General features: G+C 56.7%; 1 protein-coding gene across 1 annotated transcript; it reads right to left on the reverse strand.

The window, feature by feature from the left end:
* Positions 1 to 3,344: 3,344 nt before the first annotated feature.
* Positions 3,345 to 24,068, reverse strand: Foxo6 (forkhead box O6). The gene is made up of 2 exons (XM_036178165.1): positions 23,005 to 24,068; positions 3,345 to 5,491 (listed from the first exon to the last, which is right to left on the reverse strand). Exons 1-2 carry the CDS (start codon positions 23,416 to 23,418, stop codon positions 4,226 to 4,228), a joined length of 1,680 nt encoding a protein of 559 aa, XP_036034058.1. The 5' UTR covers positions 23,419 to 24,068; the 3' UTR covers positions 3,345 to 4,225.
* Positions 24,069 to 24,979: the final 911 nt, after the last annotated feature.

Genomic DNA, 24,979 nt, shown 5'->3' on the forward strand with positions numbered 1-24,979 from the left:
GGGATCAGGAAGAAAGGGGAGGAGGAGAAGGATAGGAAGTCTGAAGGAGGTGAGAGAGGGGAGGGAGAAGAGGGAGGCTGAGAGCATTATCGGCACTTAAAAAGCGAGCAGCTCAGTTCTTCTTTGGCACAAATAATGGCTTTTTATGAATAAATCATGTGTCAGACGCCTCCCAGGGAGTGAGCATGGAGGGGGGCGCGTCTGCTGGGCTCCAAGGCTGGTGGGGAGGGCCAGTGACAGACCCCCAGCTGTAGGGGTGTTGCTCCCTCTCCTGATGGGGCCCAGAAGGACAGGAGCTGTCTCTGAACTGTCTCTTGAGCTAGCCCAAGCTGGGCAGAGCTCAGTTATCACTCCGAGGTGGTCTCCTGGCTCTCTGCTCATGATTTGGGCTGGATCCCAGGGCTGGAGTGCCCCTCTGCCCCTCTGCTCCCACAGACAGCAGAACAATCCAGAAGATGTTTCTGGCAGGGGAACATCAGCCTGGTGCTCCCAAGAGAGAAGGATGTGCCAAGTCAGGCAGGCACACCCAGAGAGCAAAGCACGCGGTGCACATGTGGAGCCGGAGAGAGCAGTTCACACAGGCATGGCATCCACACATGTGGGCACACTCAGAAATGGATACACTGTAATTCACACACTTGCATGCACATATACACACTCAGCAATATGCACTCAATAGTGACCTCTCACTACTTCCAACTTGTTCACTAACACACACACACACACACACACACACACACACAGAGAGAGAGAGAGAGAGAGAGAGAGAGAGAGAGAGAGAGAGAGAGAGAGAGAGGCCCACACAGACAGATGCATATGGAGCTCTCCATGGACACACACAGACCTGCACATGCACACCAGCAGCCCACCCTCCAGCAGCCTAGGGTGAGGGCAGCTTTGCAGCTCATCTGGAGTCCAGACTCAGTTGGGCTGTCTGTGTCTTACTGTCGGGTGGAGCTGGGACATTATCCCAGTAGAGGCCTTCCAATCTCTATGTGCTTTCCAGTGGGCAAAGTCACCACAGCACAACAGTGAGGTCTCAGCTCCCCAACTCTGAGCCTGAGCCTGTGTGGGTCCTGCTGGCTTGGGGCTCCTTCACTCGCCTGGCCTCAGCCATGTCCTTACAGCAGAGGCACCACAGGGGAACCTGGGCATTAGAGGCATGCAATCAGGGCAGAGCCTGGCCCTCTCCTTAGCTGGTAGTGTCACTTCAATGACGCCAATCTGATTTGCTGCCCAAACAAACCTACAAGACAAGCACTATTGCCTAGCCTTCCAGACAAAATAGTGGGGAGCTCCTGGAATTGGGTATCCTTTCTGAGACCTGCCAGTCTTTTGCAAACAGCAAGGACCTCTGTGTCTCAGCCTTCCTTCTCCCAGCTCCATTGCTTAGCTGTCGGTCTTCTCCTCTGGCACCAGAGGAGTTCTAGAGTCAGACACCAGGGACAAGGCAGTGTTTATCCCACTCTGCATGCCCCCCTCCCTCCCAAGCCTTCTCAACTCTTTGCCTCTGATTCTCTGAAGTCCCTCTCCAGTTCAGAGGTCTTCCTGAACTCCGACTTCCCCCTATCCCAGGGAGACATCTGCAACCCTCCATGATGCCCAAATCCTGAGAATGCCAGTCACATGATGGAAGCGCACCTGAACATCCCTCCTGATGCCCACAGGCAGTATTACTCAAATCCCCAGGGGTGCCCCTGGCCCAATGCTCCTCATCTCAGGCACCCAACATCATTGACTCATCCCCTTACTCCACGAGACACAGGAATCATACACAAAAATATGCCTAACCCTTTCAGTTCACCCACCCCCACCCTGGTAGTCACAACCAGTACCTGTGCCCTTGCCGTCTCTTTTCCTCGACTGCCTGTTGGAGTCTTTGCCACCACTGGCAACCTTTCCATTTCTGAGTTTTAGCCCAACTCAGCTGCTTTTGGCTCTGTAATCCATGAGCTTCTTGTCTCTAGCTATGCCGTTTCCTGTCTAAACCTCCCCCTCTCCCAATGCCAACCATCCTTCAAAGCCCAATGGTGAAAGTACCCCCACAGCCTCGCTTCCCCCACTCATTAGAGCCTTGATCATCTATTGTTATTTTATCCATCCCAACATCCAGGAGCCTCCAAATGTCCCCGAGGCAGAGACAATGTGCTACTCTTGGTACAAGAGCTGGCTTTAAATGGATTCGCCCTATCTTCCTTCCAGACAAATGAACCAGGGCGGGATCTGGTTATTTCACATCTTCTCTCATTTACCTGAGATGGAAGCTACAGTACAGACTAGGAAAACAAGGCTAACAAGGGTGAGCCGTGCTTGGGACAGTTAATCACTGTCAACTTGATTGGAATTAAAATCACCAAGGAGACACACCCAGAGGCATGTCTATGAGGTTGTTCCCAAAGGGGTTGGACTGAGAAGGGAAGATCCACCCAGAATGTGGGCAGCAACTGTCCTCATGAGCTGGGATCCCAGACTGAATAAAAAGGAGGAAGCTCTGTGGGTAGAGGGGCTTGCCGCCAAACCTGATGGCTGGAATTTGATCCCCAGGACCTAAGTGGTGGAAGGAGAGCCACCTCTAGAAACTTGTTCTCTGACCTCCTCATGTGTACTGGGGTGTGTGTGTGTGTCCTCGTCTAAAAAAGGAAATGTTGACGTGGGCACCAGCATCCCTCCTGCTTCCTCTGCTTCCTGACTGTAGATGCAATGTGACCAGCTGCCTCCTATTCCTTCCGCCATGCTTTCCCGCTACGATGGACTTCACCTTCAAAGTGTGAGCCCAAATAAACTCTTCCTTCCTTCCTCCCATCTGTTAGTTTTGTCAGGTACTTTGTTGCAGCAATGAAAAAAAGTAACTAACACAGTGCCCTAGGTGACACAGCTGTTACGGGAAGGGAACTGGATGGATTCCTACAGACGTCTGTGCTTCCAACGCTTTTTTTAAAAAAAACACCCCTTACCTTTCAAAAATTATTTTCCCTCTCTGACCTTGTGTTCTCATCTGTGTAATGGGAATAAAACTCAAGCTAACACAAGGCTGGCAGTTGCAGAGTCTCAGCAAACACCTGTGCCACTCTCCCAAGCCCTAAGGCTTGCTTCTGGAATTTCCCTAAGCAGGAAATCTTCTGCCTGCACGTGTTCACAAAAAAACAGGTGCAGAGCCCCCACAAAGACTATTTCCAACATGAGGAGCTCGGGAGGTGCTTAACCAATGTGCAGCTGAGTAGCTCTCCGGCCATGTACCCAGACAAAAAGCTGCAAGAGCCACAACAACAGGGACCCTGGCTCACAGTCACCCTCTAAAATCTCTTTCATCACCACCACCCCTCCTCCTAACCCAAGGCGCGGGAAATATTTAAAACAATTTTATTCATGAAAATATGCTGTACAATGCACTCTACACGGCCTCGACACGGCACACACGCACACGCACACGCTGACGGCACGGCCACAGTACACTGCCTACGATACGCCGGGGACGCCGCGCCCACCGCCCGCCCCGACCGGACACTTATAAATATGGGAGAGAGGGGCCAAGACTGGCACGGAGAAAGGGGTGTCGGATTGGGGGTTGGATCCGGAACTGAGGCCCGCTGGAGAGGCTGTGACCAGTACTGCAGGAGTGTGGGGTTGACTGACAGGAGAGAGGAGATGCCAGGACTGGCAGAGGTGGGAGACACTGAACCAGAGGGTAGCTGAGGACCGACCGGAGGACTGAGCAGAATGGATGACCAAGATAGGTGTGAACGAGAAGGTTGCTGGCTTCGTGTGGTGGTTCTATGGCCAGTGAGGGAAAGTGTCATTTAAGAATCAAATTGGCGTTGGGTGGGCTGGGCGTCACATTACCGCAATCGGCCCAGCAATAGGAAATGAAGATTCAGAAACGCCCCCGCCCCATTTCCTAGGTGGCTTCTGGCATCAGCATCCACAGAGGGCCATCCGCCTCGTTCTTTCCCATTCCCACCTAGCCGGACCTCAACTACCTCTCCCAGGCTCCCAGCCCCAGCAGGAGGTCTTAGGAGTTCGAACAGGAATAGCGAGGTGTCCCAGCCGCTCCCTCCCACCTCCCTCTGCGCTCAGCTCTGAGGGGATGTCTCCAGCTGGGCTGGGATTGTCTCCTGGTTCCTCCCGTGGAGCTGGGTCGGGGGGAGTAAGGGCCCGGGGATCGGGATGGGAAGACAGAGGCCCCTTGGAGACGGGACCGGGGCACCCAGGCTGAGCAGGGTGGCTCTCAGCCCGGCACCCAGCTCTGGTTAGGGGGTGGCGCCCCGGCCAAGCCCGGGGGCGGCGGAGGCAGGGCTGAGTCGAAGTTGAAGTCCATTTCGTCGCTGTCCATGAAGTCGTTGAGGATGATGGACTCGACGTCACACTCGAGGCTTCCGCTGAACATGTCGAGGTCCAGGTCGGCCGGGAAGCGGTCGGGCCCGGCCCCCAGCGGCCCGGCGGCAGCAGCCGCGTAGGGCCCGGGCAGCGCGTCCAGTAGGAGGCCGCCGGGCGGACCCCCGAAGGCTGCAGCGTGGGCCGGTGGGGCCAGACCGGCGGTGCCCGCCTCGCCGGGCAGCGTCATAAGGCTGATGGGGTGGGCTAAGGCACTGCGCGAGGGCGCCGGCGGCGCGTACGGGGCCGCTCCCTTGCCGGGGTAAGCGGCGGCCGAGCCAGCCAGCGCCAGCTCCCCGGGCGCGCCCAGCATCGGGCCGGGCCTCGGTGCGGGAGGCGGCGGTGGCAGCAGCGCGGGCAGCGCCCCGGGGCGGAAGGGCGCGGCGGCCGGCGCGAAGCTGGCCTGCTTGTTCTCCTGGATGGTCTGCATGGGCAGACGGCGCAGAGCACCCAACGCCGGCGGCCCGAAGCCCCCGCCCCCACCGTAGGCGCCCGCCTTGCAGCCGCCGAAGTAGGCGGGAGTCCCGGCGCGTGCCCGCGGCCCGTACGCGTCCTGCGCGCCGTCCAGCAGGGCGTCCGGGAGCCCCGCGACGCCGCCACCGTGCAGGCCCAGCGGGCCTCCCAGCTCGGCCAGACGTGGAATCTCGCCAGGGCAGCGAGCGCCCAGGGCGGGTGACAGCGCGCTTGCCGGACTCGGGTACATGAGTGGCGAGGACGGTGCCAGGGCCTCCAGGGCCTCGTCGTCCTCCAGCTCGGCCGCTTCCCCGAGCAGGGGTCTCCCGCTGCCGCGGAAGTCGGCCCACGCCTCGTAGTCGTCGCTGGCATGTGAGGCCGGGCTGGCGGCCCACTTGGCAGAGGCCGACAGGGGCCCTGGTACCGGTGCACCCGGAGGGCTGTCGTCTGGGCTCCGCTCTGGCAGGTGCAGCTGCTTCTTCTTGCTTGCTTTGCCCTTGATGCGCAGGAACTTGGCCCCGTTGTCCATGGACACGGCCCGGCGCCGCGGGGTCTTGCCAGTCTTTCCGCCCTCAGGGTTCAGCATCCACCACGAACTTTTGCCAGTGCCCTCGTTCTGCACGCGGATGAATCGGGTGTGCAGCGACAGGTTGTGCCGGATGGAGTTCTGTGGCCGGAGACAGGGGCATGGGTGGCGGGGAAAAGGAAAGCCAGGAAGTCAAAGGGATCAAGGGGGAAAGTGATGGGAAGATGGGAGGAAATGGGGTGGGGGTCAAAGGAGGATGGAAGGAAACAGGATCAATGGGTAAAGGGGGGTAGAAGAAGAGAGAGTGCAGGTGTAAGTACCACTTTGGACAAAGCCAGAACATCTATCGTTTACATCCCCAAACATGCCCTCACCCTGCCCTGTCCCACCTCCCATGTAGACACTGCCAGAGGGGCTGGGGCTTAAGGAATATGGCCCAGTTTGAGCTCTATTCTAAACCTGTGCCGCCCCTCAGCAGGGGAACAGGACCCCATCTCCCAAACTCAGCCAAGCCTCTGGAGGGGCTGGCTAGACTGTGAGCCCCCCCCCCCAGCAGATTATGTAAGGGCTCATGCCACCGCCGCGGCTCATTTGTCCGCCCCCCTCCCTCCCCAGCCTGGCATGGAGCCAGGAGCCCGAAAACCCAGGGCTCCAGAAATCAATCTCGCGGTGACTGATTAAGCCCTGTTTAGAACTAATTGCTCTTTCGTGTGTGGGGAGAATAAATTACCTGCTTTAATTTCGTGTCTTTAAAATGCAACTGCAGGTAGAGAGGACTGTTAACCCTTTGTGGGAAAGCCTGGCCAGAGAAAGCGGAACAGGCTCAGGGGGCCCCAGGACAGGTATAAGCCTATAAGCCTGAGATTTTTGGGAGATTGACCCCCAATTCTTCTGAGGGCCTGTAAACTCCAGAGGCCCTTGATGGACCATGTTCAGAGGCTGCCTGTCCCTCTGACCCACCTGGCCCTGCTCTGTTCTCAAAGCCCCTTGCTCATGAGACCTTTATACAATTTCCCACACATTCCGAATTTACAGTTAGGGAGACAGCTTCAAACAAGCAAAGAAGCTTGCTTAAATAAGGCTCCATAGAGCCTGTCTGCTTTCCCTCAGTATCTCCTGGCCTTTACCTCTGCCACCCTGCCTATATCCTCATCTGAATTCCCACTGTGCCGATCGGGAGTGTCCTTGGGGTCATTACCTGCTTTGGACAGCCCTGTCCTGAGTTCAGAGAAAGGTGCGGTGAGCCCACAGCTCCACCAGCCTGACTTCCACAAAAACCTGGTGTAGAATTTCTGCTGGGTCCCCTCTCTTGGTAGCCTTGACCTTCCTGATCAGACACTGTTGTGCAGACATCATGGGCCTGGTTAGTTGAGGACCAAGCAGGACGGCGGGCTATTTGGTCACTTGGCTGTGTGACCATGGCTATCAGTCTCTGAGCTACTCTGAAACATACACTGTCATCATCACCTCACCTAAGGCTGTTAGATCATTACAGGAGCTAATGGGTGTGGTTCGGTGTTTGTGAACACTCCATCCAGGTGCTCTTAAGCCTCTGTCTGGTCAGAACTTACCCCTAGATTCAACAGACCTGCTTGGTCACCATCTCCTGGACACCAAGACTTAAGTGCATTTGTGCTGGGCATCAACTACTTGGGGAGGCCAGAATTACCCTATTTCATCCACCACATGACAGAGGCCCAGAGGCATGATGTAATTTGCCCATAGCCCCACAGCTAGGCAGTGATGCCATGCACCATTCCAGCTCTGCCCAGGCCACCGGACTTGCTCTTAATTTGCTAACCCACCTAGACACACCCTAACCACTAATCTTCGAGGATTCTCCCTCTTGCCTCCTGTCCCCATCAATCTCCAGAGATCCTTTCTCCTGCCCATTATTATCTCCATCATCCCAGCTCCACCAGGCTGTCTGTCTGTCCATCATCCCAGGTCCACCAGGCTGGCTGTCTCTGGCACTTTATGGGCTTGGGAGGTAACAGCTGGAGCTTGGCAGCCTTGTCCTGCCTGGCTTCTCCTGGGGCTCTGTGAGGAGGGGAGCTGGACCCCCAGGGAGTGACGTTCCCTCAGGTAGATACCCTGGCCCGCCCATGCACCTGGCTCCCTGCCCCTCCCCCACACCTGTGTTCAGTTCCTAGGAGGCCTCAGCTCTCTTTCCCCCAGGACTATCTGCATTGCCAGAAGCTCCACCTCCCACCTTCCCAGTCCTACTGGAATGGAAGTCCATCAGGTAGCACAGCCTTATAGCTCAGAGTGCTGGGGTGGGGGTGGGGGGGACGGACACTGCCAGGTAATTGCACCTAGATATAGCACCAGTCCATTTGGCCCTGGAATCCCTGAGTACTGATCTCCTGTAATCATTATGCCAAACCCTACAGGGTCGGGATTGGGATCCTTAGCTCCAAACGAGGAGGGTGTGGCTCATAGACTGTGAGTTGCCAAGGTCACGAAGCTTGTTTGGCATAGAGCCAAATATGATTTCAGGTTGGTCTTTGTAGAGGACATTCCATTCTGCCATAGGCCAGGGGAGGTCAGAAAGTTTGCCAAGACTCTCAGCCAGTACTCACACGTCCCTCAAACTTCCCATGCAGACCATGCCCATGAGCTGAGCATGTGGAAGACCAGTGTGAGCTACAAGGTCAAGACGGCCTACAAATTCTGTGCTTCCTTTGTAAAACTTTGCACGTGTTTCAAACACACTCACATTCTTCATAACCTTAGAAGGGCCCATGAAGGTTGGCAGCTTTCCACCCTCACCCCCACTCAGACAAGACTCAGACAGGAGGCTGGGAGTTCAAGCCCCAGCCTCGTGCCATGGCTCTCACGGGCCAGCGGAAAAGAAAGAGCTTATCCAAGGTGGCCCAGGACCTGGTGTCATGGGATATGCCACCCAGGCCTCCTGCCCCCCAGTGTGCTGCTCCACCTACCCACTCCACAAAGTCTGGCCTCGGGGAAGTCCATATTCCTCTCCAGGGCTGTCTCGTTACCCACGCTGATGACCTGGGCCAGTTGCACTCTGTGGAGTTTCCCAGTTTGACACTGAACAGTTTTTGAAATGGTCTAATCTGGAAGTCTGCAACTTTGGTCCCTTTTTCATAAGTGAAATCCGATGTGAATCTGAATCATTATACACTCAAGTCCTCAGCACAGGGAAGCCCTGCCCACTCAGCACCTTCACTCTCCATGAATGAGCCCCGTGGAAGGGTTCTGCAAGCCAGATGGATGGGGAGGCTGAGCTCAGAAGGGTGCCAGGCTTTGCTCAGGGTTACCCAGAGAGGTGGTCTGGAGCTGGGGTGGGGGAGCCTTAGGCCTCTGACGACTAAGCTGGGCTCTATTCTAGATGCACACTAGGGCTGTGCCCCTGAGAGAAGCCCACAGCCTGGATCCCAGCATATCTCCTTAGGGCCTAGACACCTGGTACCAATCAGAGCTCCCAGCCAAGATCCAGTGTCAAGCATTGATGACAACTCTGGCTTGCCCACAAGGCCTCCTGGGAGGCCAGAGGCCATGAAGGAGGTGAGGGAGGTAGAAGAGGGAGATGCCTCTGCCAGGCAGCAGTAACCAGGGCTTCTTCTTGGGTCGCTTAGCAACCCACTACCACAGCTACGGCCCAGGCATGCCCAAGTTCCCTTGATGCTCAGGGCTGGGCTCAGCTTCTGGGGCCTCCCACATCCCACATGTACATCTAGGTTTGGCACAATCTCCTAGGAAAGATAGGACCTCCCTGATTTGGAGCCCCAGGGAAATGATGTAGGGGCAGAAGAAAGGACAGCAGGTTATAGTCATGCCCACCCCATTCTTCCTCAGAACCGGGGCCTGGGTGAATACCCTCCTGGGGCCCACCCACTAGGGAGGGAAGCCTGACAAGAATGGCATATGGCCAAGTGCATGGGCTCTGGCACTGTATCCAGATGTCAGTTTCAGCTCCAACACACACACAAACAGCGCAACCCTGGGGCAAGGTACTTTGAAGCTCCAGTTCCTTCAATAGCTATGACGTCCACCTTTGCTTCCCTGCAGCATCTTCACACAGAGATGCTTAAACACCTGAGGTCCCTCCCTGCCCAACGCCTCAATGAACAAAGGCCTAGTCACAGCTCCCACACCCTCCATGACCCCTCAGATGTCACCCTGCACACCTCTTCCTTTGCCTCCAACCTGCCAGGCCAGGTGCCCCCCCCCCCCCCAGATGCTCACAGAGCTCTCATTTCCCTTCACATCTGTTCCCCAAGCACCTTTCACTTGGGGCCCAGTCCAACAATTCTCTTAAAACTTCTCCCTCTTCCTTGCTATGTCTTGGTCCCCTTTCCCCAGCCTGACTTGTTCTAAAGCTGTAACCTTCTGGGTGAATTCAAGTTGAAATGAACATAAACGTGAAAATCCTTTATCTGAAGAGCTCTGAAATCTAAATCTGCCAACTCCTAAGTTATAGCTTTCAGATTTGTGGCTTAGGGATGCTCAATGTCTATGCAAACATCCCAAAATCCAAAGGAATTTTGTAATCAGAAACAGATACGTGGCCAAGCATTTTGGATAAGGGATACTCAGCCTCTGAGTAATGTATTGATCATGTTTTGCTTACTGTCTGATTGCCTTATGGTAGAACTTTTGTGAGGGTCGTGATTTCCATCCCCACCCCAGTTTTTAACTGTACTCATGTGTCTGGCAAATACTAGGCACGTAAAAATTTGTTCAGTGAAAGAATGACAGGCACATGTACAGACACTGGGTCATAGGCACATCTGAGTGAACCATCCCTGGCTGGCATACAACAGGGACTTTTCCAAACTGCATTTGGAAGCAAACCCAGGATAGGATGAGAAGCAAGCAGGAATGTGGGAAAAGTAAAGCCCATGATGGTGGAGGAAGGATAGGCTTCCCAGCATGTTAAAGAAGGGCTCAGAGGCAGTTGCTGCTCTCCCAGGCCTCCCTCCACCTGCTTCCAGATTGCCCCAGGCTGGCTCACACCCAGACCTCCCACCCATATCATTCCCCTAGGCCCGAAGACACTCCAAGAGTGACCTCGACCTTGGAGCCTCCCGCATGGATAGGGTCTGATCCATCTGATAGTGACAGCTCATCTATCCATCAGGACACCCTCATCTATTCCCAGGACACCCTTCGCCCACGAGCAGTAATGCATTCATCTGACAGCACAACCCCATTTATCCAGCACACCAGTCCCATTTATCCAGCAAGTACAACCTCATTTGCTAACAGCACTCCATTCACCTGACGGGGCCCCTCATTTATCCAGCAGGACACCCTCATTTATCCTCCAGGTCGGACACGCTCCTTCCTCCTGTGGTGTGGCTGTGTTCTCTGATGGTGCAACCCAGCTGATCCAGCAGGACGTCATCTCTCCTACAAGTACACTCCATCCCCCTGACAGTACAACCTCATTTATCTAATAATGCACCTTACCTTGCCTCCTAGTACCACCTCATTCCCTGACAGTACCACCTCGTTTATCTTCTGGTACAACCTCATTTCTCCTTCTAGCACAGCTTCATTCCCCAACAGCTCAACCTCATCCAATCTTACTTCTCCAGCCAGGACCTGCCAGGTTTTGGCGGAGGGATGGGGAATGATGAGTGGAAAGAAGAGAGATCTACCCCCTCATTTGGTGTTCCTGCCTGCAAGGGGCTGCATGATGCTTCCAACTATATGCATTTTTTTTCAGGCCAAGAAGGGGCTATGGCCTTTGCCTTTTAAGGTGCTTGGCCTCACTAGAGCCCTACCACTGTCTCAACTCTCACTCTGTCCCCACTAGGACTATAGAGGGCCAGCAGAGTGTGTAGTCCGGGATGTGGACATCCCTGTTCTCTGCTGTGGTCCTGTGATCCTGGGAAGGGGGCATGAGGAAGGCTGCCCTCACTGGGGGCACATTCAGTGGTAAGCTGGTAAATGTTTAACAACCAGCTCTCCAGGAGGGGGGACATCCAGCTGACTGATTTGTAGCTGCCGCTGCCTCGTGGCATGGGTCCTCCTATCACAGCCCAGTGAAGCTGCCAGTGTGAAGTCACAGAGTGGAGAGAATTGAAAAAGAAGTGTGCACAATTGCTCTCGTGAGCCAGCTCAGCTCAAGCATGCTGTTGGCATGTGCTTCTAGTACTGAGGCAGGAGAAAGGCGCCACCTGCTACATGCCAGGTGTAGGCGGGGTTCTCTTATCTTGACAAGCATCGCAGAAGAAGGGACCACTAGTTTACAAAGGAGGAAATTGAGGCTCTGGTGAGTGTAATGACTTCCATGTGGAAGCCCCAAAGCTGGAAGTGAGGAAGCTAGGTTCAGGTCTCAGGTTATTAGACTCCAAAGCCTATGTTCTTCCCTCCCCACCCCCACGGTGGCAGGGGACACTGTTATGCTCTCCATCCCAGTAATTATCCCTGTCTGGGCTCACAAGCTCAGGCTTTCCCGGCTTTCATCAGAGGCGGGATATGCAAACCCTGGACTCACTGCCTACCACTAACCCAGCACCGTCTTCTGGTCTCCCTGGTCCCTGGGGGGATTCCAAGATGGTGAGTGCAGTCCTGGGTCTTCCATTCTCCCACCCAACACCATCAGGTATAGATGCCCCTACAGGTTCCATCGAAGGCAAAAATCTCAGCTTAGGCCGGCCCTTAGGAGTCTAGCCTTATCTGTATGATGGTAAACAAGGACCCAGCTTCAGCCTCACTACCTGTGGGTCTCTGACCTCCCTGACACAACTCCAGCGCTCACTGGGAAGGTTCCACAGATATAGCAGCTCATCCTTCCTGGTTCAGAGTCCCAGGAGCAGCCCCAACCCTGTCCCTTACCCATCAGTCTGTTCCTAGAGTCCCTGCCTTTCCAGGGACACACATCTGAGTCAGACCCACGGTCTGGCACGCAAGGGTGGGGAGTCAGGGGAGGAGTGACGCTTGCCCTCTTGTCTGGGGTGGAGTTGGGGTGTTCACTCCAGGGAGGCTTCCTGGTAGATGATGTCAGGATCTAGAGGTCATGTGCAAATCTTGGGTACTAAGGTCTGCAATGGAGGAGGGGTGAAAGGGCGAGCAGATGAGTGGCCTGAGGGTCATCTGTGGAACAGTATGGGCAGCCAGAGTCCAGGAGGAGCCCAATACTGAAGCAAGGCATGGAGTCAAGGGGCAGAATACACGGAATACACAAGCCTATCCCTCCTTTCCCTCCCTTCCCCCCACACACAAGAGCTCACATAACCAGCCCAGGCAAACAACAAGAGTCCAAGCTCACCCCTGCCCCACAGCCTTGGGCTTGGGGAGAACTGGACACTCACAAGCCTTTTTAAGTGTCCGTCTATCCAGCCACCTTCCCCAAGCCAGCAGACCTGTCTGGGCTTCCAACCACCATAAATGTCCACCTCCGGTACCTCTGTGTTCTTTGCTCCCACGCTCCTGTCCTTCCCCCTCGCCCCACAGGCTCTGTTCCCCCATCCAGGACTGCTCCGAGCCCCTTCCACAAGCCCTAGAGATAGCTGTCTGGCCCACCACAGTGCCAACGACAGACTGAGTCCAGCGGAGTCTGTCCCCTCCATTAAAGTTGGTGGGGCTCACAGGAAGTGGGGAGGAAGGAGGGGGCTCTCAGCAGTGCCTGACTGCTCATGCTTGGGATTAGTGAAGGTTCCACTGAGCAACTCCTAAGACCCTGCCATGGGCTGCCCGGGTCCTCTTGAGCCTCCCCGCTTCGGTCTCCACAGGGGCTCCTGCTACCATGCCTCCTCTGCCTTTCTCAGTGCCTCGTGGCTCCTCAGGAGAATTCAGCATAACTAGGGGGAAAGACTACTGTTTGCTTTTCTTGAAAAAAAGCCCAGTTGTACACCGTCTTCCTGCCTCAGCTTCCCCAGCACTAGGATCACCAGGCCTGGCTAAGATCACCATATATTAAATATTATCACTTCATTACCAGTATGTTATGACTACATCACCAAGTCTTTGAGCCAACCTTCTGAGCTTAGTATCCTCATTTAACAGGTGCCAATCCAGAGCCTCTTGCTCTGAGATGCCTCTAAGGCAGTGGTTCTCAACCTGTGGGTTGTGACCCCCGATTTGCATATCAGATGTCTACGCTATGATTCATAACAGAAACAAAATTACAGTGATGAAGTAGCAACGAAATAATTTTGTGGTTGGGGGTCACCATAGCACAAAGGTCACAGTACTAGGAAGGTTGAGAACCACAGCTCTAAGGAGACGCCTAGGCCAGGCAGAAGCTCCTGGAACCAACTGGCTCAGCTGCCCCTCCCCAGAACTCCTAACTGCAAAGCCATTCAGACTTGGCATGGCACCCCTCTAGCCTGATCACCTCTCTTATCTGCAGGCAGCTCCTCCCAGCTCCCTTGCCTAGGCCCAGGGAGCAGCTGCGGTGACCTCACTCAGCCCTGCCCTGGGCCCAGCTCTGGGGAAGGCTTAGCAGCTGGGCCCAAGCCCTGCAGGCTGGCTCCTGAGGGAGAAAGAGGAGGATCAGGCATGGTGCCAAGAGAGCCATCTGCTCTCCCAGGGGCACAGCCACCCGCACAGACACTGGCCTTGCCCCCAGGGGCTGCCCTCGGCCCTCCATTTCCACGACAAGGAGCTCCAAGAGCCGAGGGCAGCCCACTCAGACCTGGGCAGCAACCTCGTTTGCCATCTGTCTCCGCCTGAAGTCTCAGAGGTCCTTCAGGACATACTGGAGCACCACAAATGTCCACTGAAAAAATGAACAAGTGCTTGGGTGAGGTCCAGGACCAGAGGCCAGAGGCCAGGCTGGGTGTGCTAAGTGTGATTGCCCCAGTGCTGGCCTAGCTGGCTTTAAGTCTTCAAGTCTCCCTGCTGGGGCCTCCATCTCCACATCTGCTTAGCTGGCAGGTGCCTCTGGCAGAGGACAAGCTCCTCCTCCTCAAGGCCCAGCTCAGGTTACAAGAGGAGGTGGTGGCAAGGCCAGCTGAGGACAGAGGAGGGACAGGAGGGAGGCCTCAGAGTTTCCCAGATTGTTGATGGAGGAGAACCAGGAGGCAGACAGGAAAGGGTCTTGCCCAAGGTCACACAGCCTGGCAGTGGGGCAAAGACACCCTCATGTGCCAGAAACAGGCTGCCCCTAGGCTTGAGGATTGCCTGGGACATGTGGCTTTCTTATCTGTGAAAATGAGAATCCTTGGGGCTGAGGGGTCGTCTCAACGGGAAGGTGTTTACTGCACAAACAGTAGGACCTGAGCTCAGATCCCCAGCATCCATGTGAGAGCCAGGAGTGGACGCACACAGCCATAACAGCAGTGCTTGGGGTCCAAGACAAGTAGATCCTTGGTGTTCACCAGCCGGACAGTCTGGAGCAGAGATCTCCAGGTTCACTAAGAGACCTTGTGTCAAAAAATAAGACTGGGAGCAACACCTGGCCTCCACATATACAGTGCACCTGCACACACACACACACACACACACACACACACACACACACACACACGTCCAGTCTTAAATCTGCTCTTTATGCTTCCCAAGGCTGCAGGGAAAGTTCTGGAGGCTCAAAAGTAATAGATCAAACTAAGGGCAGGTAGAAGATTGGGCTGCCAACATTCTCACATATTGTATTCAGGGACCAGAATCGAGAGGGACTCCTCTAACACACACACAGGCACATGTGTACCCTTCAAGGGCATGCACAGGGAGTCCTGCTCTATATGCTGGCAGGTACCTCCTTTCACAGAGCAATGAATAACAGTGGTGATCTGATAAGACTTCTTGGGGACTTTATAGGTATTTTTCCCGAAATTCTAAGAAAGCTTAGACATAGGCTTGTCGTCCCATTTTGTAGAGGAGGAAACTAAGACTGGAGCTGCCCGGGCTCCACAGAGACAAGCACAGCTAGGCTCTGCCAGTGCCACTGGCTTCCCAAGTTCCTTACCACACAGACAACCCAGCCAGTCTCACCGAGGGTCTTAAGGCATGGTGGGATGGCTACAGAGAACTCAGCCTGACGTCTGGAACCTAACTCTTGAGTGATATGTCTGCTGGTACCATCCCATCTCCCACTCCCACTGGGGGGCCAGCTCCCACGTCTGAGCTGGCTGGCCCTTCCAAGCCACACTTGCTTTTCCAGCTTCTGTTCTTGCTGGGATCCCCAGAGAGTCCCAGGAGTTTGACCTCTAAACACCCACAGCTGATGATCTGACCCTCTGCCCTGCCCTGTCCTGACTGTGTGTGTCCAGAACCAGACTCTTTGTGTCTTCATCACCCAAGCTTGATCTCCCAGCCCCTCAAGGTCAGGTCCAGTCCTGATGGCACTGCACAGTAGGTGCCCAACAGTGTGGCCTTGGATTACAGTGCCCTCGGCCCTGGGTCTGTAAGCCAGGGGAACAGGAAACTGACCTGCCCCTGCTCCGAGACACGGTCTGCCTGGGAAAGGCAGACTGGAATCAGGACCCATTCCCCATGCTAGAAGCCTCGGGGTCAGACTTCAGGGGAGAGCACAAAGACCGGTGCAGGGGCAGAGAGCCAGCTTGGAATGGGCTGGCCAGAGTGCTGGACTAGGGTGAAAGCATCCCCGGGGCATTCCAGTAGTGCCAGGCATAGTTGAAGCCTCTTGATTTCTTTTACTCTCATATCCTCATCTGCCAGTGGGAGAGGCAGCCACAATAACAGTATCATGGAGCGACTGTGAAGACCCAAGGAGGGGATATATTATATGTTGGCACATGGCAGGTGGAATCCTGAGCTAGAAGTTTAAGGTGGCTGAAGCAAGTGTCAGAGGACTGAAGGGGTCAGGAAAGGTTGACAAGGTTGGGAACTGGGGCCTGGAGTATCACACCAGGCTCCTCCAGGGATGGGCAAGTAGTGCTGGGCTCTACATATGTTCTCTCCCACCAGTGAGGAACTAGCCAGGGCAGGGTGACTGTCACTTTCTTCACACTCCAGGCCTGGAGAGATGAGCAGCACCCTCCAACACCTCCCTCTGTCCCGCATCAAAGGCTGGCAAAAGCAGCATGTGCCCGTTCTGGCTGTGGCTCCCTTCTCTCCAACCACGTCTTGTTCAGGGTGGCTCTGATACATGGGATAGACCTAGGTGCTGGGCAGGAGCTCCATCTCCTGAAACTGATGGCATGAGGTCCAGGTCTCTAGGGCAGGAGGGAGGAAAAGGCACATAGGCTCAACTAGGTGCATGTTAAAGAAGGAGCTGACCCACAGTGAGTACACAACGGGGGTTGGGGGGCTGGGAGGCCATCATCGAAGGGGTGGCTTCTGAATGACTGCACCCAGCATACCTGTTAAAATATAGATTTCAGAGCTCATGCCCAAAGAATGGAGATGGGGATTGGACAAGTGTGTTGGTGAAAAGCTTCTGGGGACTCTCTGTTGACAGGCTTGTGGACAGCCAAGGATGTAGGCAAAGATCCTCAAGGACAGATATGTTGGCTTCTAGAACCACCTGGATGATGGTGGCTTCAATCAAAACACTCAAGCACCCTGGCAATTTTCCCCGAAGGGCGTCCCAAGGGACCAAGCAAGGAGAGCTGTCTTGGTGGCCATGTGACAGTGGCAGTGGGTGTGGGTTGAGAACTTCAGTGTCAGCTGTGAAGGTGGCAGTGCCAGGGTGCCTGAGCATAGAGGCAGCAGGAAACACAGCCAGGAGGTGGGGCCTGCAGAGGGCCCAGGGACCCAGGCTAGTTCTGGCTTGGTTGGGTGGGGGGGGGGGGGGGGGATGAGGAACGTTATAGAGTTCTAACGCAGATCTTGAAGCTCTTGCGGCAGGAAGGCTGGCTACTATTGTGGGAGTGAGACAGCGCTGGCAGCGGGAGATGGGAGAAACAGACAGGTCCCATCTAAATCTAGGCTCTCCCAGACAGGCCTTGATTGCCTCAGCTGCAAAATGGGACAACAAATGCATAGCCCCGCAGGATTAAAAAGGGAATTCGAGAACATGTGCACATGAATAGGACCGACTGCCTAGCATCCAGACTCTCTCTTCTCATTCCCCTTCCCACAAGAGACAGCCCCCTTAGAGACCAGGAAGGTTTCTCTTCGGAAAGAGGGAGGCCCTGGGGGTAGGGTGTGGGAGGCCCCACCCCCACACACCACCTGGCCCCCTCCCACCTCCACATATGGGTTGGGGGGTGGGGAAAGGCAGCAAACAGCCAAACCCTCCCAAACAGGAGTGGGTTTCCATGGTAACCGGGGTGCCAGGAGAAGGAGGGTGCTCCAGATCCAGCTGTCCCCTTGAGCACCCTCCTCAGGCCCTAGAGCCCAAGCTGATGCCCACCCAACACCCTGAGCCCCCCATCTGCCTGCTCTGGGGCCAGCTGGGGCTGTCATGAACACTCCCTTGTGCTAGCAGAAGGGTTGCCACCTGGGTGCTGCCATGGGTTGGGCAGGCGCCTTTTCTGTAGGAGGCTCAGGTTCGAGGCTATCCGCGCCCATACTCCCAGGTGTTCACCAGTAAGAAGTCCTTTCAGTACATGATCCTCTGGGCTCTTGGCACCGAAAGGTTTGTAAGTCACAGTACTGAAGGGCCCAGAGTCTGTGTTAAGGTCCTCTGGACTTAGAGGAGAATACCGAGGAATCACTGCAGCTCACACATATTGAATGGTAGGTTCCCCATAGGGGCTCTGTCCACCCTTACATAGCCCCGACTCTGAGTGATCACAAAGGATTACACGTGGACACGGTGAGTGATGCTTCAGGGCACTGCTGGGGAGAAGAAAAGAGTCTTTCCAGGCTAAAAAAAGGTGTGTCTTGCCACTGAATGGCAGTCCCAGAGGGGAATGTGTTAGAGAGGGTAAGAATGGCTAGCATCCAGCCTTACACTCTTTGACTTCTTCAGTGACCCGAAGTTGGACCTGGAGGTAGATGGGATGCTAACCGGGAGGCGGCAGCCCCATCCTCCTCTGTTCCCAGGCACTCAGCCCCAAAGTGAGAGGCAGGCCCATGGCAGGTGTAGGGAGGAGTTAGTAAGTTTGCTAAGAGGTCAGAGAAGCACCTCTACCCCAGAGGCTCACTTCCACTCGCAGTTCCTGACTACCCTTAAACCTCAGGTGCTGGCCATCCCCAGCTGTCACTCAAAAACAAGAGAAGGTGAGCTCCAAGCCTTCTCAACCCAAACCCTTCTCAACAACAGCTAGGGAACCCCCAGTCCTACCCAACGCACAGAAAATGCTGGAGTCCGAGGTTGGGACTGGGTTCTAACACTTAGGACTGGTACTTGCTAGGTATGCGACCTCAAGGCCAGTCGCTTCCACATCTGGAAAGAGGGTAGTGGTGAGAATCTGTGAGACATGTGCTTGGTGCAAGGGTCTCTCATTCGTCCTGTACTCTGGCAGGGCCTCCCTGCTCCTCAGTTCCTCAGTTCCCCTCAACGCTGCACCCGAGTAAGTCCGGAGGCTAGAGCCCTCAAGGTCTGCAGAGAGCCCCCCATCCGCATTAAGTGGGGGCTGGAGGGCGCTGAACTTTCGAACCCACAAACCCCCCGCGCCGTTCATTACCTTAACGCGAGTTAAAAATAACCGTCTCATCTCTTTAAATTAGTCTGTCTGCAATTACCGCCTGGCACGCCGCTGCCCGCCATCGTCCCGCTGGAGCGGCGCCAGGTGGCAGGCGGGGCCCTCACCCTGTCTGTCGGTCTGTCTGCTGCCTCCCGGCCCCCCCTCCCCCCGCGGCGCGGCAATCCCGGAGGCCCTGCCCCGAGAGCTCCCCAACTTGCGCGGGGTGGGGGCCTGGGGTCGCATAGGGCCGGCCTAGGGGAGCCAAGAATTGGGGAGGGGGCTCTGAGCACGGCGTCGGGGGAGGGGCGCCGGGAGGCCCGGGAAGCCGGAAGGGCCCGCAGCGCGCCAGCGCTCGTGGGTGGGTGTGAGCAGGTGGCCGTGGGAGTCTGCCGGGCGTGCCAGCAACTGTGCCAGGAGCGGCTGGCACGGGCTCGTGCCCAGGAGGCGGGCAGCTGCCAGCCCCTCGCTCGTGCAGTGAGGGGGGTGAGGACACCCCCCTCCCCAATCGGGGCTCACACCGCCTCCTCCCGCACCCCCACAAGCCCTTGGGGCTGGGGATCCCCGAGGACAAAGGAGGGGAAGGCACCCTGGTGGAGCGTGTTGGGGGAGGGGCACTACTCTCCAAACCACCGCTCAGGTCCAGGAGCAGGACCCTGCTGCTGGCCTTTGGGATCAGCCCTTCATTCAAGCCCCCGCCCCACCTGGAACTTACAGGGCCAGGCCTGGGCCAGATGGGGCTAGCACCCGCCTTCTGATCCCACCTCTCAGCAAGGCTGCTCCAGCCCCTGAGGGAGAGGGGAAGTCCCCATCCACTGGGCTCCTCCCCTCTGGGCCTAGGGACAGAAATGGGAGGCGCCCAGGCCTGGCCTGGGAGCTCCCCAAGGACTGGCAGCCAGGAAACACAAAAGGAGTTGAACAACTCCAGAGGCGATCAGTGGAAGGAACAGCAGAACAGTGCAGCCAGGAAGGCTTCCCGTAAGAGGCCAAGGCCAAGGGAACGTGGAGTTTATGGAGCAGCTGAGAGGGAATGGGAGGTTCTACTCTGAGAGCACAATTCTTAGGTCACTACACTCCTGGCCAAGCCCTGAGCCCAGGCTTGACACTCTGTCCCCAGGGGACCTGCACCAGCCCTGTCGATGGAACCCCCCAGCAGTCCTAACTCTCCACACCTCTGTCTGGTTTGGGTGGACTCCCTCCCCTCATCACAGATGGGACTTCAGGGCAAAGGCCCAGTTCATCAGCCCTTCCCTTCCCTTCCCCTCTCTCCACCTTTCCAGAACCACTTTCCTGCCAGCCTGAGAACCCTAGCTAGCTTCCAGTCTGCAACTGCAAAGCACCCCCAAATCCAGCAGGCACAGTTCCTGCTCACTGCCGCTGAACATACACTCCCTTTACCCCTCACAAAACTATCTCCCTAATTTCCCCTAACCAAGAAGACAGCCCAGATAAGTGCCACGTCCTCTGTGAGGGAACATCAGACTTCCTAGAACATGGAACCCACTTTCCCCCAGCCCCTGCCCCACCCACCAGCCTTTCCTGTCTCAAAACACAGGGTCTGGATGCGGAAGCTGCTCAGGGCGATGAATGCATCCTGAAGATGGGGCCAAGAACTGAGGTCCCCTTAAGGAGTCATAGTGCACCACCCCAACCCATGGAATCAAGGTTTGGTACCCATCAGGGTTTCAAGGGCAACACTTTTATGGGGGAATGAAAGGGATGAAGGAATAACTGCTCTCTGGTCCTGGCACCTGAGGTGTACCCAGCCTTAGTCAAGCTGAGATCAGGTGAGAGTTGGAGATAGCTCCCCCTCCAGGCCTCTGGAGGAATTGACTGGGAGTGCCAGAAGGGCAGGAAGTTGCAGGAAGGAGATGGAAAGGGGGACTCTGGGGGAGCAGAAGGGTAAAGTGGGGACATCCACTGAAGAAACAGCACGGATTAGAATCTCTCCAGAGTCTGGGTGCTGTCTGCCCAGGACCAAGAGCAGGAGTCCAAGCTTGGGGCTGCTCACCCAGTGCCCCAGTCTGGGACTGGGAGCAAGGGATAGGGAGGGCCAGTGTGTCCTCAGCAGTGTGGTGCAGTGGGGATTGCATTCAGTGGGCAGACAGGAGACTTGGGCCCTTGTCCAGGGCCCACTGCTTCCTGACACCCTCAGGAGAGAGAGTCCTATTACATCCCAGAGCCTCTGTCCCACAGTTTGAGAATGAACTCATGGGGCTCAATTATCTCCAAGCACACTGCCATCACATTCTAAGATTTATGTCTGCCCCAACAGCCATCAGGGCCAGCAAGACACTGTTCCAGAGGCTTGATGGGACCTGGAGAGGTGACACACCTGGGTTGGAGTCCAACTTGCCCATTTTCTAGCTGTGGGACCTTAGGCAGTTGGCTTTTGTCCCCTGGGCCTCAGAGCCCTCCTCCTGTAAATGGTTATAGGAAAACCCAGCTCAGGGACGCCTGAGCACTTTAAAGAGACAAGAAGAGCCTGGCATAGGGTTTGGCCCCAACATGCTTGCTCAGTGAACTTCAGCTGTCTCCTGGCTTCTAGCTTCAAGTGCCTGCTTCCCATCGTTCCCCAGTCTCCTTCATCCATCCAAACCAACTGGAGCTCTGCCTCTTACAGGAAGCCCTCTGGATCTGCTCTGATCCTGGTATTCTTTCCCAAGCCACACCCTCTGAACCACCCACTCATCTCTTACTACACATATACGGATGGTTTCTGGGGCCAGGTTCTCTCTAAGGTGCCGTGGGTACGGAACAACCCTGATGCTGACACCGACTTTCAAAGATGAAGGACGGATCGAGAGGGAAGCATGGCGCTTGACTGATCCACCCACCATGCATGCCTTGGGGCCAGAAAAAAGTGGGGAGTCCCAAGCTGGCTAGCACAGGCTGGGGAAGGCTTCCTGGAGGAGGCATCGGGACTCTGTACCCCTAAGGATAGTGACTGCATCTCCAGGAAGGAGTGGAAGGTGGACTCAGGAAACAGGGGAGGCAAGCCCAAGGGCAGGACACACGAGAGGAAGTTGTAGTCTGGTGGGAACTGAGCTACAGGGGACTGGAGGATGGATGGGATGAGACTCAGATCCACTTCGCTGTCCTGTGCCCCTGCTCCATAATGTCAAGGAGAGCCAGAGAAGATACCAGCATACCACCATCCCAAGAGCTGTGGGTTCCCAGGACAGCCAGATGCATTTATGCCCATGGCCACAGCCCCTGCCTCTTCTCAGACCCTGCTGCCAGTCAACACCCTGCACACAGCCTTATCTCCAGACACAGGCATGTCTTCCTCATAGTGGCCCCCCTCTCCCACAAGGGGTCCCCCTCAAGCCTTCTTGCCCCACAATGCATAAGCTAGTCGCATTTCCCAACAAGATGGTCCGAGGAGGACAGGATCTAGAAGCTACAACCCAGGAAGACCCCCATCTAAGTCATCTCCCAAGATGGCTCTCCCCTTTCCACTGCCTGCCACTGAGGACTCCCTGGGGTGCCCCACTTCTTAAGTACATCTGGGCCCAGGAAGCCAGGGAGGTGGGAGAGAAGTTGCATAGAGTGGGCAGAGATAGACACCCAGGTCTCAGTGCTTCCCCCAAGTCCCAGCAGGGATCACTAAGCAGCCCCCACCCCACGCTGAACCAGGGAAGGGGCTGACAACACCTGCCCCATGAAGAACTCATCTCAGGTGGCCTGCAGTGCTTTTCACCACGTCTAGTTGGTGCTCCAGGATGAACTCTTGACACCCCAGAAAGAATTCTGGACCCATGGTCTGTTAGCACTCTTCACCAATGGGGCCGGCTCCAGGAAGGGCAAAAGAGATTTGGGAGGGAAAGCAGCCAGGAGCCCCAGGTCACGACTCCAGCTCTTTCAAGCTGGTGCCCTGGTGGAGAGGGTAAAACAAGTCACACAAAGCGAAGGGGGCTCCCCAGTGTCTGTGGCCTGGACATGAGTTATGCTGCTATGCCCTCAAGGACAGGCTAGAGATATTCTTCTGGGATGTCTCAAAAAGATAGTCCCTTGTTGCCCTACCAGACCTCAAATCCCGCGCATCCTTCCTAGGGGACATGAATGAACACAGCTACTGCCAGCACGCCCCCGCCTGTCAACTGACCTGCCCCACGCCCTGGGCGCGCACTCCAGGACACCTAGGGGTGTTCCAGAGCCCCCCTCCCCGTGGCCTGCCCAGAGCCCGGACGCCCCCACCTTCCAGCCGGCCGAGCTGTTGCTGTCGCCTTTATCCTTGAAGTAGGGCACGTAGCGGACCATCCAGTCGTAGATCTGCGAGAGCGTGAGTCTCTTGTCCGGGGCGCTCTCGATGGCTTTGGTGATGAGGTCGGCGTAGGAAAGGTTCCCCCACGCGTTCCGTCGGGAGCTCTTTGCTTTCCGCAACGGTCCGACCTCCGCGCCCAGCGGCGGCGCTGGGGCCATCGCTGGGGCCGTCGCCCTGCGTTCTGGCCCGCAGTCTTCCGAGCCTTCGGCCACCCTTGCTCCCAGCGCCCCGTCCTCGTCTCCCGGCAAGTCCGGCTGCGGCAGGGGCCAGGTACACGAGCGCGGCCGGCTCTGCGGCGCGAAGTCCGGGTCCACGTCCACCTGATGCGCTCGCAGCTTCGCAGCCATGGTCCCGCCCGGCTCGGGCGAGGCAGGGAGGGAGGCTCCGCGGAGGGTGGGCGCGCGGCTCCTGGATCTGCGCGCCCCGGGGAGGCCCGTGGGAGGGGTCCCTGGCGGCGCCGGCTCAACCGCGGGGCGCCATGGGCCGGGGCACGGAGGCAGGGGGTTGGACGCACTGGCGAGAACGAAGGGAGGGAAAGACCCAGGCAGTGAGGGGGCGGCGGCCCGGGAGCCCAGCGGGCACACACCTCGCCCAGCCCGGCTTCTAGCACCTGCCGCCTGTCTGCGCCTGCAGCCACCACCGCCACTGCCGCTGCCGCCGCTCCGCGGGCGCTGGTCCCGCGCGCGGGCCCCGCTCTCCCGGGACGAGGGTGGCTTGCACCATGCCGGAGCCCGAGCCCGTGCCAGAGCCCGCGCCGCCGCCTCCCGGTGAATGCCGCCGCCGCCGCCGCCGCCGCCGCCGCCGCCGCTCCTGCTCCAGCGCCAGCTCCCGCGCCTGCCGCGCTCAGCGCCGGCTGCACCTCGAGATGGGCGGGGGGGGGACGGAGACGGGGCGGGCCCGGCGCAGAAGGAGGCGGGGCGTGCCCACCCGGGGCCGCGGAATCCTTGCTTACTGGGTGCCCCGCCTGCAGACTGTGGGGGGCGCGGAGCTCCCGCTAAGGGCGACCCCGCCAAAGCCCCGCACGCCACAGCGCCCCCTAGGGAGCAGGCGAGAAGTGGCTGGCGCGGCCCCGCCCCTTGCCAGGCCCGGGGCGGGGGGAGGGCGACGTGGGGGCGGACCCCGAGTGCTCCCATTGGTGCACAGCGGGACTGCCCCGCCCACAAGCTCCATAGGATCCCTCCCAGGAGCGCGTCAGCGGGTTATTGTTACAACCCGGGGTTTCCCGGGGCAACAGGAATGGGGCGGGGCCCAAAACACTGGTCCCTCCCTCCTTCTACCACCCTCAGAAATGCCCCGCCCTCTGAGTCTAGACCCCTGACGTTTTCAAGTCTTCCTTCCAACCGCCAGACCAAACGTTGATCTAACTCTCCTCTCTTCTTTGTGCCCTGGGCCGGTCTAGGAAAAAGGTATGGTTTGATAATTCCTGGATTGTAGGCCAGACGTTGCCACAACCCTACCTGTTCCGTATGCAAATGGGCTTCCTAGGTTTTTATGGCGCTTGCAAGCACAATTTTAGAGCTTTGATTTTCAAAGTTCAACGTGTGGCGGGGTTTATCCTGCATACTATTAAAAAAGATCCCTGGACCCCCACCCTCGAGTTTCTGGCGGTGGGTCTGTGTTGGGGCGGAGACTTCACATTTCTACAAGCTCACAGACACTAGGTACCCAAATCACTGTCTTCCAGTAAGTATGTGGGAGCTTCCCAAATACGGGCTGTTGGGACAAGTGCCTATCCCCAAAGTTCAGAATGTTTGAGGGAGGAAATTCACTCATGTAATGGGTATTTATTGAGCGTCTTCGTTGCTCCTGTCTCCTTCCAGGGCAAGAACAGCAACCAGAGACAAATGAGGTCCCTGCTGTATAGACTAGTGGAGGACTCAGATGTTAATCCCATCATCACGTGACCTC

This window comes from Onychomys torridus, chromosome 2 (genome assembly GCF_903995425.1).
Source record: "Onychomys torridus chromosome 2, mOncTor1.1, whole genome shotgun sequence".
Taxonomy (NCBI): Eukaryota; Metazoa; Chordata; class Mammalia; order Rodentia; family Cricetidae; genus Onychomys; species Onychomys torridus.

Excerpts from the sequence above, each read along its gene's own strand:
- Foxo6 (XM_036178165.1), bottom strand. The coding sequence starts at position 23,418 with ATGGCTGCGAAGCTGCGAGCGCATCAGGTGGACGTGGACCCGGACTTC. Across the intron at positions 5,492-23,004 it reads ACAGCTCGGCCGGCTGGAAG|AACTCCATCCGGCACAACCT; the intron begins GTGGGGGCGTCC and ends CTCCGGCCACAG.